This window comes from Strigops habroptila, chromosome 10, assembly GCF_004027225.2.
Source record: "Strigops habroptila isolate Jane chromosome 10, bStrHab1.2.pri, whole genome shotgun sequence".
Lineage (NCBI taxonomy): Eukaryota > Metazoa > Chordata > Aves > Psittaciformes > Psittacidae > Strigops > Strigops habroptila.
In genome coordinates this window covers 14,400,410-14,418,078 of record NC_046359.1, presented here as the reverse complement: position 1 = coordinate 14,418,078, position 17,669 = coordinate 14,400,410, and the positions used below count along the sequence as shown (strand labels likewise).

Genomic DNA, 17,669 nt, shown 5'->3' with positions numbered 1-17,669 from the left:
CAAAAACCCAGTTTAAACTTCCCCCTTAATCTTACCTGGGGCTATCTCTTCACATGCATCCTTCACAACCTACTCTCTACACAGAGGGTGACATCAGGTAAGCTCCAGTGGCTTGACGTGAATGCCAAAAAATACCAGCCAAATCAAACAAAACAAATCACACTGGGAAAACTAAAAAAAAAAAAGAATTATCCCCAGGCACAAATATAATGGCTTTTACTCACTGCAAACATAAGTAAGTACATTTACTTTCCTCTCTTCCCAAAAATCTTAATTGTATGGCTATAGCTAAATAGTATTCTGCATATCAAGCATACTTTCTCTATACATGGTTACATGCCACAAACTCATGTCCATTATAACAGCTCTTTGCTAGGTTTTACTATATGGGTCAGATTGTTGCCCATTTAGTAGCTTCAAACTAACATATCACTAAGTTGTTACCATTTGCCAAAAACAAACTGACTAAAAATATGGTTTGAAATCTGTCCCATTTTGCAAAAACCAAATGTGTTATCATTTAAGCTTTATTAAATATTTCTCCCCTTCAAAATGTAAGACAAAGTTAATGGCCCACAAGGTTTTTATTCCCACTTTTTCTTGTATTTATGGCAGAAATTACATAAGCTCTTAGATTTCATTATTTATACTTCAAGTAGAGTGGTAAGTCTCATCCCTACTGAAACTACGTTCAATGTAGTACAAGTAAAGGAGCCATTTTTGCATTCCCAGAAAAGCATACATGCTGGACACTGGCTTGAATGTAGGAAAGAATAGACTGGTCATTCTTTATTATTATCTATAAGCTAATTCTTCATAGACTAATACCACTACCTTTAATAATACATAAGAAAGTGAAAATTTATATTTTAGCTTAAGGCATTTGCCACCATGGTATTCATCAATGGCACTAGAATTCAAGGCTGAAAATCCTCTACCCTGTGATTATGAGAATACAAACTGACTCCAATAACAGGAGAAAAAAAAAAAAAAAAAAAAAGAAATATCATTCAGCTGCTCACAAAGAGAAGAGAAAGAGCTAAAACATGACTGAAATGTAAGATTTTGGAAGCACCTCTGAAAAAAACAAATAGCAAATGAGGGACAGCCTACCATCTCCTGAAACATTTCACAAGAATTTCAGTATATCTGAATCACAATTATTGCTTTAAGCAATAACATGTGCCAACACTTTTATGAAGCATAATGCAACTGAATGATTGATGTGATCCTGAAAGGTAAAGTAAGAAAATCCATCTAGAAGCAGGCAAGAGACCTCACAAACACATTTGGAGGAGGAATTCTCTACCACAGAAAACCTCTTGTACCTGCACTGAATCAGTCACCACAGAGCAATCAGGAACCATCACACACCCCCAAAAGAAGGAGGGAGCATAAAACCTCAACAACAATAAAATTTTAAATCAATAACAACTCAAAGGCTCAAGTGAAGATTATCAATGAGAAAACACACAAAAAGATGAAGAAAAAGGCAGAGGTTTGAAAGACGGCAATTCAGCAATACTGAGACATAACCTATTCCAAGGAGCTACTGGTGACTGTCAGGCCACCAGATGCCCTCAAGTGCCTGCACTGGGGGTAATAAGTATAGCTCAGGAGCACATTAGTCCCACCAATTTACTATGTGCGTTAGCCACTAAACAGTTGCTGCAAGTCATATATAATTTCTCTCAACATTGTAAAAGATGCCCAACTGAAAGTGACTCCAAGGCTCACCCAATAGCACAGGCACATGAGCACACAAGCTTCCCTACATAATCATTTCCCCCACCTCATAGCTCCCACTCACCTTAAACTTTTCAGTCTCTGGTTTTTACACCTCACCTCTCTCCTGCCTTGGTCTCCACTCACTGCTGCTACCAGTGGAGAAGAAAGGACATGCTGAGAGTTGGGAAACAGCCCAGACTTGATCTCCATGATCTTGAGGGCTGCAGGAAATCATTAACTCCCTTTTTACCAACTGGGCCAGGAAAGAAAACCAGAAAAGCACGAGGGAGAAAAATATTCATGCCACCTAGGTTTAGGCACCAAAAGTACATGCACTGGGGTTCAGAGGTTTGTCACTTTGGCTCCCTGGACAGCCAGTAGGAAAACGGACATCACTGCCACCTTCCACAGACTGTAAAGGAGTTTTCTTGCATCCCCTTCAGACCACAGCACAGGCTTTTTCCATGGTGTGAGAGCACCTTCCCTTCACAGAATCATAGAATTCCAGCTTTTACCATCTACCTTTTCTCCTTTGAGCACAAAACCCTGGAAAACAAACTGCCAGAGGGATCATTTGACCTTCTCTCCTGCTCCAGGGATAGTAGCTTAGGTAACAGGAGAGTAAAAGAGTAAGTTACATGACTGACTGACTTCTGCAACAGAAGCAATGATTTTCTGCTGTCTGGTCACATATCATGCTAGAACTTCAGCTACAACAAATTATCCTTGAAATTCCCTGAAAGCCAGTAACATCCAGCAGTCTCATTTGGAAATGAGATGAAAAAGACAAATAGCATAGTTGTCTGAGGTCTGCGTGCCTGTCTGACAGTTGGGTTTAGAGGCTCACTGGTGTTATGTTTGCCAAAAAGTGCATCACTTGCACCAATACATAGTGGCAAATTTTACTTCATGGAGCATAAAGAGACTGTTGTGGGAAGACATGCCAATACACAGTATTGTATCCTGGAGCCTGACATTGCAATAGAGGCATGAACAAGAATTAATCTTATTCTGTCTCTGAATCATTAACCCAGACCACTGCTGCAAGGAAGAATCTGAAAGTGGGGAACCAGCTATGTCATCTGACAAGACACAGACCTCTATCAGACTCCAATTCATCAAAAATTAAGCCTTCATAAGGCTGGAGGGCTTTTTTCTTACAGCTCTTTTCTGAGCCATGCAGAACTTGCCCTAAGTGAGCATCAAAGAGGCAACAGTCCTAGAATTAAGTTTTGTGAAAATAAGGTATCTAGTATTTATGTCATACTACTTATAATCTATACTTCTACACTAACATAAGGAAAAAACAAACCCTTTTGTTGTACTGCTGGAAATCATCCCAAAACAGTATTTCCAAGCAGCTCCCACTTGCAGGTATTCAATGACACAGAGACAGCGCTAATTATAGGATGATAACACATGATTTCTCACTGGTATAGACAGTTTTAAGATCAAATATTTTTTCATTTTTTTTAAACTACTTACAAGTCACCTCATTCTAACTTCTGTGTTTAGATCTAATTTGTATATGCAAAGACATAAGGAAAGTTAATGACATGCATCTCAGATAACTACATAACAAACTCAGTATTTCATTCATGTCTGCTTAGCTCCCTGCTAGCCACTTTCTGCCTACCTAGTCCCATGCTATTACACATTCTCAAGGTGGGGGGGGAAATCACATAGATCTATGAAGACATTGTAAAATGTATCAACCTCTTTTATTATTCAAATATAGGAAACATGAAACGATGACTAAAAATTCATTTTAGCTTACAACCTCTCTCCTATTCCCAAATTATTTTCTCACTAAGGAAAAATGAGAAACACACCATTTCTCACATACCATTTGCTCTCCTGCAAAACAGCCCAAAGTAGGAAAATAAATTTTAATATTTCTACAGTTACATTTACACTTTTTTACATATCATCCTATCTGAATTTTCCTACTGGTTTAGGATTATTTATTTCCCCAAAACATTTCACGTTAGATAGACACACAATGCTAACAAAGAGCAGAGCATCATGTGCTGCTGTGTTCTTCCCATAACTGATGACAGAATTAAGATCACAAAACCATCCAGGTTGGAAAAGACCTCGAAGATCATAGAGTCCAACTGTCAACCAAATGCTGCCAAGTCCACCACCAAACCATGTCCTTCGGTGCCACACCTACACATCTTTTAAATACCTTCAGGGATGATGCCCATCATGCCCACCACTGCCCTGGGCAGCCTGTTCCAGTGCTTGACAACTCTTTTGGTGAAAATTTTTTCCTAATATCCTATCCAATCTAAACCTCCCCTGCTTCTTGATGTTGAGGATGTTTCCTCTTGCTATATCACCTGGTATGTGTGAGACGTGACCGATCCTCACCGTACTACAACCTCCTTTCAGTTAGTTGCAGAGAGTGATAAGGTCTCTACTCAGCATTCTTTTCTCCAGACTATTATGTATTTTGTGTTGTCTTCTCACTGTTATTCCTTTTCTCATTCTAATTTTAACACAGAGCAAAATGTTGCAGAGTCTATAAATTCTTATAAGCATGTTAAGAGCTACTTCAAGAAGCAACTGTTAAAATAATCACATGCAGGTTTCTAAGCGCTGACATTAAGGTGTTTTGTTTTAATACAAAACAACCCTACTAGATTCTAAACCATAACATTTCATCGATAAGTATTTACAAATGTGTATGTCAACAGCAACATCTCAGGCAATCAGGAGTACTTGTTAGCTATAATTAGCTGAAGCTACAGACTTAAAAACTGTGAACAATATAATAAGATTCTACCAATTATGTTTGAAAAAAATTCTGGACTAGCATCTCAGGAGTATTAACTGCAAGTTATTTATTACAACAGGCAAATGCCAGTCAGAAGTAAGGGAGTTGTTGATATAAAGGATCTGAATTGTAACTGTTGATAAAAATACTTCTTGAACATTTAAGTATGGGCTGCTTCTCCCTCCCCCCAAAATCTCACTGGGATTTAATTACTGTATTTATTCAATGACTTTCAGTAACCCAAAGATTCACAAACTTTCTCCTCCAAATTGAGTTTTATACTTCTTCCAAGGACAAAATAATAGGGAGGAGAGACGTTTACATATGTAGCATCATCTCTTACGTCTTTACAGTATTGTTTATTATAGTCTTAAAATTCAAGGCATTATCTTATATTGCATTTATTGTAGTATTTTCCTCACAAAACAAGATCAGCTATATTCTTACATTTTCTGGTGCAAGTACATCTATACTGTAAATCAGTGTGTTTGGAATAGGAAGTACAGTTCACGTACAAGATAAACATTGTCTGAAGCTATCAAAGTAGCCATTAAAAGCTGAGTTATATATCATGGTTTCCAAGTCACCACATCATTAAGTCATCGCATGTAAGCTCTGAGTATGTATGTATCACTTCATAACTATATTCTTAAACTCATCTAACTTAACTTTTGGGATACATTAATCCAGATGTGTGCAACTGCATTCAGTTACCTTTTTCCTTTGACACTGTTCCAATATCACTTAACTCTGACTGCTTCCTCAAGAAAAATGCTATGTTAAAGAAAAGTGATGCAACAGCTGTTTAGAGAAAAACAGTTGATCTCAGTATCCATCAGTACTGCTGTTTGAGGAAATTGTTGGAATGAATGATCTAACTGTTAGGTATAAAAGCAGATATAACACACATTTATCCCTGCCTGATGCTTCCAGACTAAATTAAAACCTCTAACAATGACCAAACTGTTCATTAACAGTCTGTTAACTGCCTGACAGTTCAGGGAATATACAGGTAAAGTATCTTGCTTAAAACTTAACCAGTTCTTAAAAGGTTAAGACCTACTTCTTAACTATGCCTTATTTAAGAGGTGTCATTCATTTATGCCTAACACAGGAATACACAGAAACTGAATAATTCACCTTTCTCTATATTATCCACTGCTCACTGTTTTTGCCTTGTTAAGGGAAAAATGGGGGAAAAAAAAAAAAAAAAAAAAAGGGCTATTTTTATCTCTTTCTTCCTCTTTCCTCTTCTGCATTTACAAAATCTTTTCTTCCTGACTTGCTTCTCTGCTCACTGCAATTCATTCTGCACCCTGGCTTTGCTGATTTTATCACTTCATGCTTTAAGACTAAAATATTTCCCTTCCCCCCCAATATTTTTTTTTTTTTTTTTTTTTTTTTTTTTTTTTAGATTTCAGGTCTTCAGAGAGCTGATTTTTTTTTATTCCTGTATTTCCCTCATATCCTCTGCATACTACTCTGCATGTAAAATAAACAAGAGCCATCGCATCAACTAAAGGTATCCATATCTTATGACAGGATAAAGAAATTACAGCATCCACTGTCACCAAATTACCTTTTGTCCTTGATTTTTAGCCAGTTCCCCCCAGAATTTTGCCTTATAACAACTTAGGGTTGTACCACAGTCAAAATTCCCTGAAGTGAGAGTTTTTCCAGAGCCAGGAAAATAAAAAAAAAAAAGACACAGTGCTTATCATCATACTAAGAAATAGCACTGCTACTTCTTAAAAATGCATAGAAAGGCAATCTTAGCCCCAGTGCTGTGCAGTTTATAGAAACATAAGCATTAAATTGTCTTTTGAATTCATTCCTGAAATAAGAAACCTCTTAGCATCTAAAAAGTATAAATAGTTATGAATGTTTTGAAAGTCATCCTCAAGTTGTCATTTACTCTCCCAAAGCATCTGACCGAGGTACATCTTTTCTAGCCAACTGCTTCCCACTGGCAGCATGAAGCAGTTGCACGTCCAGTCTATGGGATATTTTGTTCTCAAGAAAGTCATAAAATGGTTGGGGAAAACTTTGACCCTGTTTCTGAAAGCAAGAAAATTACCTACATTCAAACAGCCCACGGGCAGAGAAGTATGATTGTTCAGCTCACCTCTCAAAGTTGGACACAGAGAAATAGAAAGGGTTTCTATTTTGGAAAGGTGTCACGAGAAACAAGGAAAATGAACATGCTCAGCACCAATACAAGATCTGGTCCTTAATCTCCTTTAGGACTTTGCTCAAGCCTGACATTACCCACTTCTGGCAAACAAACCATGTAACACTGCACAAGGTTTCATCTTTAAAAAAAATCTGTGCATGCCAGTGCTAGATTCTTGTATCTAATTGAGAAGGTAAATCACCAACACACAGCTACAATATGTCACCTTGATATGTATTAAAACCCTCTAGCCTTTCTTTACTTGGCGTAACACTGGAAAATTCCTTGTACTCAAGACTACATTCCCCCCTAACTCAGCTTCCTCTCTGAGGCAGGTGTCTAGCAGAGAGACACCTACTTACACATCTGCAAACAATTTGCTGAATTGAAATAGAATAGAAAACCCACCTCTTCAAACTTCAGAGACAGAACTGTGCTTTGCCTTTTTTCATTCGAAAGCAGTGCAGTAATCCCAAATAAATGGTATGTAAAGCTGTTATGTATCAGACTCTCTAATCACATTTCAGTGTTTTACTGGTTGTAAATAACAGGCACAAGTGCTCCAAGGACCAAATTGCTCTTTCACTGCCAACATCAGTTGTTTAATGATCTGAACAGCAGAAGCTGCCAATTATTGTATTCTATTTTAAAGTGTCATTTAAAGCCACACTTTCATTTAAAGCCACACTTGTAGTTATTATACCTTTTCTGTAAATTTATGCTCTTATCTAGCATAGAAGTTACATAGGCATATAACTTGTAAGGTCCAGGAACAGCTATTGATAACTACCTATCAATTTCACTTATGAAAAAATATCATGTTCTTTGCATGTTTACTGCCTACCACACAGCATCCTCTTAACCAGTATTTCCCAACCACAGAGAGGGGCCTGAAATACCTTACACAACACATGACACAGCCTGGTTACCTGGACTTACCATAACTTCTTCAAGGGATCTACGTACACGCACATCAACTTTCCTAGGAAGTCTCAGATATTAAAAGCTCAGCAAGTGCTCTAACACATCACTCATCAATGCTAGTCCTTTTCATGACTTACAACTTACCTGAAACAGCCAGCATTTTGGCTTCAAGTAGAGCTGGTAGTTGAGTCTCAATATCACTCACTTTCCTCCTCAAAGTACTGCAGAGTTTCTGACTCGTGCAAACCTAGATCAAGGCAGACAGCTGTGACATAAAATTCATTCATTGTAAAATGTAAGGCAATTTAAATCAGGCTTCAAATGTTCTTGGTTTACAGACATGACATAACATCCTATAGTAAGGTAGAGAAGCATAATAAAAAGTGATGTTTTTACAGAAATACCCAACATGAATCAAAATTTCCAGGCTTTGCGGCACGTTCTATTATAAAAATAGGCAAAAGTACTAGCATTAGCTACCTGCATGAGAAAGGATATGTATCACTACTAGGTACTGAGACTGCACATAGAAAGGCCATCTTACAAACTCTGTACAATTTCAGCATTAACACTAATGCCTGGAGTGGAGCATAAATAAGCCAGCATTTGGGAGTTTAAGATGCCATAGCACAGAATGTACAGCAATTTTTATAAAAAACATAGGGTGCTGCTCATCTTAAATGAAAATAGGCAGAACAGCCAGAATTAATTCTTTGCACAGACAATAAATAAAGCTATACCAGGTCAATACTGTACTTCATTTCACAATCAGGAGACACAACTGACTGGGGTTCAGGTTTACGACTTTCCTGCTTTTTTTTTATCAATTTAACTGGAAGTTGTTTCAGCAATGAATCAGGACTGGTATTAAAAACATGGAGAGATAGGAGGAAAAATAAAAAAGGAAGTTACACTGTTTCTGTACTTCCCGTTTAAGAGTACATTACCACTGCAAAAGGACTTTACACAGCATACAAAATTCATACAACTCCCACACATTCAAAAATGTTAGTGTTGCCTTCATATTGCATCATTTGTGAAGGAAAGCCAAAATGAACAGGAAAATCCTCAACAAGCTAAGGTAAATCCCTTGTTCTGAAAGCAGGCATCAAACGCTTAAAATTGTAGCTGACGCTTGAGAAAACATTGCATTCATTGGAACCAAGAGTAAAGCAATAGTGAAGAAAGGCACCAGCCTGTTATGAAGAGATGAGATGTGAAATGTAATCTCCAGAGGAAAGTTTCCCTTTCCTACTTGGCTTCTCTAGTCTCAAAAACAAGTGTATATACCATACCGTGAACAGAAGCACAGCTACCACTTCACTTTCTGAGAGCAAAAGCTTACAGCTCTAACAGCTTATCTTTTTGTACAATTACAATAATTCAGATATGAAACTAACTGTGAATCCTTTTAAATAGATAAATACTCCCTTGCTTCAGCTGAGAGCATCTGTTAACCTTTTCCTTGAGTCAACAGAACTATCATGCTTCTTTTGATGCAGCCCAGGATATGGTTGGCTTTCTGCACTGCAAGTGCACATTACTGGGTCATGTTGAGCTTCTTGTCAAGTAACACCTCCAAGTCCTTCTCCTAAAGGCTGATCTCAATCCATTCTCACTGTAACGTCATCTCTCCCTGCCTTCCCTTTAAATCCTGACTCCTAAGCTCTTGATTGCTGCTTCATCCACCCCCAGGCAGAGCTCCATGCACTCCAGCTGGTCACTCACACAGAGTGTGACACCCTTTCCTCATCTCCCCTGCCTGTCCTTCCTGAAGGGCCTGTATCCTTCCATTCCAATACTTTAGTCATAGTAATCTCCAAAATAAATCTGAAAGTTTTTAATGACTTCTTTCTAAGCAGTTCTCTCTCTTTAGGGGTACTGAATGGCTCAGTGAATTGCAATTAGATGGGGAATCTTTCAGCTCCAGGAAAACTGCATGAATATATCCCATGCTGGTAGTAACTTAAAGTCATTACCACTAGACAGCTGTTTGGCAATTATGCAAAATAAGCTGGGAGGTTTAATCAGTTTCCAGCGAACACTGTCCACTTTCATAAGCACTACTATCAGAACAAAGCTCACTGGCACTCTTTATTAACAAGCAAAGGGCAGGGACCAGAGGCTGTTCTTCTAACTCACAGAGATGATTCTTCTGGAACATAAGATAAGTACATTACCAAGCCTCTGCTTGTATCTATGTCACGTGTATTCTGTAAATAAATGAACAACATTAATCTTCATAGCTATCATATGGCACAGTTCAACAAAACTAAATGAGCGACTGGGAGAGGCAAAATAACATAACATCCTCTAAACTAATAGTACTTCTCCAACGTTACATCACTTCTACTCTGCAAGCCCCAATTCTTTTCATTTTTTTCTAATTATTTTATCTTAATAACAGCTACCATTATTCATTACAGTAGCTTATTCAGCCACTAAGGAAAGGTTATTTCTCAGCTGACAAAAATGATAAATATTCACAAAGCCAGCTTCCTCTGTTGCTCCCATCCTCCTCTAACCAGTCTGACTGCAAGCAATGTCCTTTCCCTGTTCTCAGTGACCACGGACCAATGAGCTCCAAGTCTAAAAAAAACACCCCTCCCTTTCAGTTTCAGGGAAGTTCTTTGCAAAAAAAATCCTCTTTGGTGGTTTGGGGGGGGGGGATTTAAAGCAGACTATTAAAAAAAAAAGAAAAAAACAAGGCACCAGGAAACCCCCCCCAAAAACCAAGAGGCTCTTGTTTAGGAATATGCCTTACAATCTGTATATACCTTACAATCTGTGTTCAGACACATAAATGATACTCAAAAAAGCAGTCTATCTGAAACCAGTAGGATGCTGCTTAGCAAAAATATGTGGAATCAAGATGAAAAGCAGCAAAATATCAAAAGAAAATTTGCCCATTGTCATCCTTTTCCATCTTTCCAGCATATGATTTTAATCTAAAGCGGCAGAAACAGGGACAAGAACACTGACTAAAGCACTGAAATTTACTCTTCCTTCAACCATTTCAAGGGAAAAAAAAAAAAAAATTTTTGAATAACCTTCACATTTCTTTACATCACCACCTTGGGAAAGAAAGAGAAATTCTCTTTACACTGCCAAAAAAAAAAAAAAAAAAAAAGACAGTCCACCTGGATCTCCCATACAGCACAATCTTGCCATTAGCAAATGCAGATACTAATTTCTGAAGGGTGGAGGTGGATAAGGGGGATTGTTCCCTTCATTAGCAGGCGAATTCCAGCTTTTGCAGCCTCAGTTGAAAACAATACAGATAAGGCAGAAAAGGCCATATAAATACCAGTGGCACAGGGGAACAAAAAGACCTTTGACAAAGCAGTGTTTTCCCCATACAATGAAAAGGTTTAAAAGATCAGCTCTATTCAGCTTGAGAAAAAAATAATAGGGTGAGACAATTTGAATAAATAAACCAATAAATGATTTGGAGGAGTCTCATTATGTGCTTTCTACTTCTCTTCTCTAATAAATAAAAGACATCACATAGGAATGGAATGAAATTAAAATAATATTTTATCTATTGAATATTTAAAGGAACAAATAGGCTGTGGAATTCTACCTTTCAGACTTCAATTGTTACCCAGTGTTTCAGCTCTTATTGAAAAAATCTCTAGATACTACAGATGTAAAATAAAACTTGAAGAGACACACATTTTCAGAGTAGAAGGTGAAATCTGTAACTTATGTTTTAGCTTGCAGATAGCTTAAAACAACGTATCACTGAGGTACTGTCTCCTTCATTTTAGTAGATGAGTTGCAGGTCAATGACAATATTTTCCTTGATAGTTTATTCATAGTCATTTAAAAAATAGAGGGAGCATCATGTTATAATGGTGTATACTCATTTTTTTCCCCAAGATGTGTGCATAGAGCAAGGAATAGAGGAGAATAACCTCAAAATGATGTAGGAGAGGAGGAAGGGGTATTGAGATGCACTCTTCAAATAGTCTTTTTAACAGTGCATGCCAAAACTGTTCGTCAAGATGCTTAGAAAGAATAGATTATAAAGGATAAAATTTTTACTAATTTTGGTGAGTGCTACTAGAGAAAGAACATGAAAAATAAACTTATTTCAGAGTATAAATTCATTACTCATCAAAAGCCAGAAATATTTTCCGCTCCCTGTTCCATATAGACAAATATGGATCAGCTACAATAAATGGACCTTTTTTCTAGAGCTCTCTTGAATTAAAGATATTCTGTGGCTCGCTAAAATAAAATTTTACTATTCTCTTTCTGGGAACAAGGCCATGAGAAATACAAAAATTAAAGAAAAAGTATTAACATCTCTGGTTAGAAACAAAAGGTATGATAAATATTCCATATCACTTTATATATATATTATATATATTCTTTGTATTTTTAAAGGGGAATAAGAATGAGATTGCTAGTTTAGTATTAGTGTGGATGGGAAAGATAGGTACTTCATTTATGCTCCTCTTTTACACCAACAAAACCAGTCAGCTAGGAAAGTAAGAGGCTCTATATGAAGAGTAAAAGCACTCAGTTGTGACCAGAGTTCACTTTCATTTCATGAAGCTGAGGAGTCTTTTCCTAGAGACTAGCAAGAAGATTAGTAAATATAAACCAAGAAAAAACAAATTACTCCATCTGCTTCTTAAACATAATCTCAGTGGCCTGTCCAAACATAAAAGCTTGGGGGTTTTTTTTGAGTGTATGTTTAAAAATATTTATATGCAAAATCTGTTTAGAAGAAATGCCACAAAACCAACTTTCTAAAACACAGACCATTTATTAAGATGCAAGCTATTACCTGCTTCTGAAAATATTCTGAAGAACTGAACACTGATGTGTACTTACTTTGGCAGTAGTTTCTTTAATGGACATGCTGAATGATTGTTCTTTTTCCTGAAGGCTAGAAGGGATTAAAAATAAAATAAAGTGAAGTTGACTTTCTCTGCTGATCACGGTCTGCTACACAAGACACATTTTCATATGGAAGCACACAGGCTTTAAAATAACTCATACTAACACAAAAGAGCCAATACCAAGATAAAATCTGTACATTTGGTTTCAGTGTTGCTAGTGACTAACCAAAATCTTTTCCACCCAATTTCTACCCACTTAATCCTGTTTGTTTGCAAAACAGTTCATACACCAGCTTTACAGTTCCTAATTAAATGAGTGTATATGCATATTACTTATCATTTGAATCACAATTGTGATTACTTGTGTAACCACAGTATCTTAGAAGTTCCCAGCAGCGTCCAGGACTGATGCTTTGCTAGGCTACCATCCAAACACCTAATATAAAGGTGTTTCTGACACAAAGAGTTTGTAGTTAACTATTCTCTTATTACCCAGTTTCCAACTCTGCCAGGAAAAGTTCAACTACAGTCACTTTTTCTCACAGTAATTTTATATGAAATATCATTACTCCATTGCTTTAATTTCATAAAAACCTACAAAATATTTGTATCAAATTGACTCTACAGTAGGCAAAAATCAAGGCATTGTTCATGTTTATATGAAGAAATTCAAAGTTTTCTTTCACATATAAAACCAAGTAGGTTTACCACTTTGATATTATCAAACCTAATGTAAATATTTACCTTTGGTGCTTGTAAGTAAATTCACAAGTTACATTTTTAACTTGAAGTTCTAAAATCCAAGTCAAGACAAACATTAGCAGTTAGTATAGAGATTACTTCTTCAACTTTAATACTTCCCTCCCTCCTACTCAGCAGGCATACTCTTTCATAGAGTGTTCAATTACTTTATCACACACTATTTTGTTTTCTGTCAGACACCTCAATTCAATGTACATGCAGCACTCCCCACAGCAACACTACAATTCTTCCTTTTAGCTGTGTTATAAAAATTGTACTTCTTTCACAGTCTACTGCTAATATTCTTCCCAAAGAAAGATTAATTTATTTCTGAGCTTTTCTTTAGTGTTCAGCACTGAAGTATCCAAACATTTCAGAAACATCACTGGATTTACTTCAGTGATACTCCTGCAAGATATGGCAGTATCGTATTCATTTTACAGGTGGAAGAAACACAAGTCACTTATTCAGAAAGAAAGTTAAGACTGAGTGCCCATTTTGACATGCACACAGTCCCTGCTGCCTACCTCTGTGCATTTCAGTTTTCTTGTGAGAACTTGCTCCTTCATATTTTCCAAGCATAGCACTTACTCAGTCTTGTTTAAAGAGTCAGAATTTGTGCTAAGTCTGAACGCCAAGCACACGAAGTTGACCTCCTACAGAAGGGCTGGCACACAGGACCAGAGGCAGAAATCAGCCATCTAGCATGTCATTTAATCCCATTAATGGGACAGCTATTTGCATCACTTCTCCTAATACCCTGCTTCCTGCAGCACACACCTTTTCAATATACAGCCAGCAAGGCCAGTCACCTCATTATCACCACAGCACACAGGGGTCCCCCCAGCTCCAGATGAGGCAGTCCCCTCAGAAATAGCTCATAACAGTGTAAGTCAATGCCTGTGTAAGGCAACAAACAGAAATGCAGCTGGCTAGCTATGCAAAAGTGGTTTAACAACATTTCCAACACAACAGTCTTCAATTTCTCCCTTTCTACAGCAATATATGGGCAAACCACAAAATATTACATGTGTAATGATGCCATTATCAACTTCCTGCTTGCCTCTGGGCATGCCAGAGGGAAAGAACTATTCAGCCATTTCTTTTCTCAGGCTCTGGAGCTCCCTGTGACTTTCAGCATCTCCCACAGTGTCTGAGCTGGTCAGGTTATGTAAAAAAGAGCTGGGCTTTGTGCACAGATGTCAACAAGGAGCAGCAAGGCTGCAGTGTGCAATTGTATGAATAATGGGTGACTGACCCAATTGTTCTGAAAATGCCTGAAAATTCAACTCTAGAGACCCAGGCCATAATAAAATATAAAGTGCAGTTATAGCCAGAAGAACAACAGTATAAAAGATGGCACCCCTATCTAACAAATGTCTTCCATGTGCCTTTCCTCTTATCTGTTTACTTTCCTTCACAGGAAGCCCCCCAGGTTCATATAACATTTCACTCCTCTGCAGAACTCACACGGCAGAGAGTGTGTGAGTTGTGAAACAGAAAGAGAGATGAATTTTTAACTTCTTCTTAAACCATACATCCAAAACAGCATCACAAGCTAAGACCCAGTTGTAAAGTCTATATTGCTAACAAGGATGCATAAGCCCATGCAGATTTTCAGGTCCAGGTGCCGAGTAGGAAGAAACAGACTCTTTATACCCAGATTTCTTTTTTATGTGCATCTATCAAATCACTGAAAATAAATAAGGAAATCACACACTGCCATTACAATGTCAGCAGAACTATAGCTTTAAGGGAATTTTATATTAATCTGACACATATCAGTAAAGAATATAATTAGTAAATCATTTTGACTTAAGCTAGCAATAGCTGCATTAACCACAGACTTGAATCTGAAGAATCCTTTGTTACAGTTAAAGCATTCATGCAGACTCTTACAAGTGTATTTGTATTATTTATGGTAAGAATTTCACAGTAATATCCTGCTTTGAATCCTTGTTAGCCTTCAGAATGATACTGTAGGAATCCCTTATCCTTTTAGAGACTAGCTCATCACACAATTTGCACAAAGCAATCAAAACCATGTACAAACCAACCACAGCTACCAACTATGACCACCTTTTAACTAAGTTCATTCCCAGGTTGTTTTCTCCTACCACAAAACACCATCACGGAGAAGCCCCTCAGAAGCTTTCCAATTAACTGACAAGCTAATGACCCGCAAGAGAATCCAGGCAGTCAATACCGATTCATTCTACTGACAAAAGAGCTTTAACAGCCATGATCTTTTACAAGCAACTTGAACCAGAAATAGTATTTTCTTTTACCACCACCCTGGAGCATCATATTTCATTTTAAGAGGGGTATTCTGTCTGCTTAAAAGGTGCTTTACTTATTACTATCAGGGAAAACGGCTTTAAAAAGAGCTCTTTGGAATAGCACTAAATTCTTGCCTGGGAAGACATCCATAGTTTTGACTCATTGTTATTCTTCTCTGGCAGAACAGCTAATCAAGAATTTGACTGCTTGTCCTCACAGTCTCTGCTATCTATTATAAGGACAACTTAGAAGTTACTTCTCAAATTCAACATAAGCTAACTCCATCACAGAGAAAGCAAAGTTCTTGACCCAGCTGACAGAAGGACTAGAATAAGACAGGAATTAAATTAACGCAAATTTAACAGACTAAATGCAGGAGAAGAAAGGTTTTCAACACTTGCAGAACTGACAGCTATCTATATATCATGTGTAATTTCTTCATTCATGCAGATGGCCATGTAAGTCTATCACTTAAATGGCTTGCAGTGGATTTACACACATTAGGATCCATAATGAGGAGAGAAGAAAGGCATGTAGACTTGCCACATCTTAGGGCCTCATTGTATACACACCAGAGCAGAACAGGAAAGCAGGAACTGAGAAATTACCCTTTCTTGATAACAAATTAAGTAATAATTTGGCAAAACATGGACTTCAGCTGGAGAGCTGCAGGAGGATATGGGAATGCTGCATGTTCAGGAGCTGTAGCTGGCTTGGCACACAATAAAAGACCACAGGAAAAATTTTAAGACCTCAATACTTCAACCAAGCCAATGCCTTTAAAGTATCTCATTTTAGTGACCTTAAAGAAAGATAGGAATGAATATGTTGAATTGTAATAACACAGTTGCAACCTGCTGAGATGATTACGTTCATAATCAGTAATGGTATGCTGGCAAAATAAAGAAAGCCAATTCAAAGCAATAGGGAACAGGAGGATGGAATCAGGTGGTTTGCTTCACTCATTCCTTGCTTTATCACAGGCTTCCCACATGACCACAGAGGACATTAAATGTCACGATATAGCAGCTAATGTTTAAAAAGCCTTTTAAAGAATATTCTGAGAAGTTACAATTTACATGCAGGAATTACAGACACTATGGAAGTGGCTTTGTTCAGAGGAAGGCTGTCTAGCACAATACTGGGAAGAATGGCTTTCTACTAAAGGAAGGCATGTTTCTGAATGTCTTTCCTTCCACTTTGCTAGTATACTTCCCCTTGCATACCAGGCTATTGTGTATTTATGTTTTGCTTCCTCAGAAAAAATTCAAAGAATGAAAATGGGCAAAAGGCAAGCCATGCTGTTCTCTACATTCAAGATATATAAATATACATATTGCTTAAACAGAAACAGTTCCTGTATTATTGACAAAATATATATACAGTGACAATAAAATGTAGTCAGAATGCAGTTTCCATAATTGCACAATAGAATGTACCACACACATGGTACAAGTGTAAAATAAATATATTCTGTACTCCAAATTCTCATCTTCATACAGAAACTAAGTAGCCAGACTGAAAGACAAGAAGATACTCTTTAACAGCAAATAATCTTCCTTACATTACTGTCACCTAAAAGGTTATTTTAGATCCTGTAATTTCACTTCCTATCTCCACACCACAACACAGTGCTTAAGCAAAAAGCTCCTTCATTTCTTCAAAACTAAGCACAAGACAAAACAATCTAAGATTACCCATGTTTGTATTTCTAATTCAAGAGCAACAGCCTAAAAGCATATGCTCAGATTGTATGCATATGAGAAAGCATGATGGGCTGAACTCTCAGTTCATACAAATATGTATCCCTTCTAGATAAAATTCAGGAGTATTTTCTTGACTATCAGCAAATTTAAACTGGTTACAGTCTGAATTTGGCCTAGAGTAATGAGACTGCCTGCAAAGGATAACCTCGTTCTAATAGTTGCAGCCTGTAGAGAGCATGACTTTTCCAACTTTAAGTCTTCTAACACAATTCCTTCTTTGACTCTGAAGTCACAAGAAGCTGTACTCTCTTAGAAGATGAAAATGCATAAACCAAGCCCCACACGAGTAATCTTGCTTTTAACAGCAAACAGAAGCTGACCTTCCAACAAAGCCTTTGTCCAGTCCTTTGCAAAAGAAATCAGAAGCGCCACTCTGGGAACTTTTGGTGTAAACATCTGCTACAGTCTACATCAAGGCAAAA

The 17,669-nt window shown here is 37.3% G+C and overlaps 1 protein-coding gene across 8 annotated transcripts in view; it reads right to left on the bottom strand.

Annotated features, from left to right (window-relative positions):
- DISC1 (DISC1 scaffold protein) overlaps positions 1–17,669 on the bottom strand; it is a 199,713-nt gene that overhangs the window by 108,622 nt on the left and 73,422 nt on the right. For all 8 annotated transcript variants that reach the window (XR_003993512.1, XM_030499706.1, XM_030499701.1 and 5 more), the window contains exons 7-8: positions 12,453–12,507; positions 7,752–7,854 (exon numbers count right to left, since the gene is read on the bottom strand). Coding sequence is in view for 7 of the 8 variants with exons in the window: in XM_030499706.1 (XP_030355566.1) it covers positions 7,752–7,854; positions 12,453–12,507 (158 nt within the window). In the remaining variant the exon portion in view is untranslated. The remainder of the gene's footprint in view (positions 1–7,751; positions 7,855–12,452; positions 12,508–17,669) is intronic.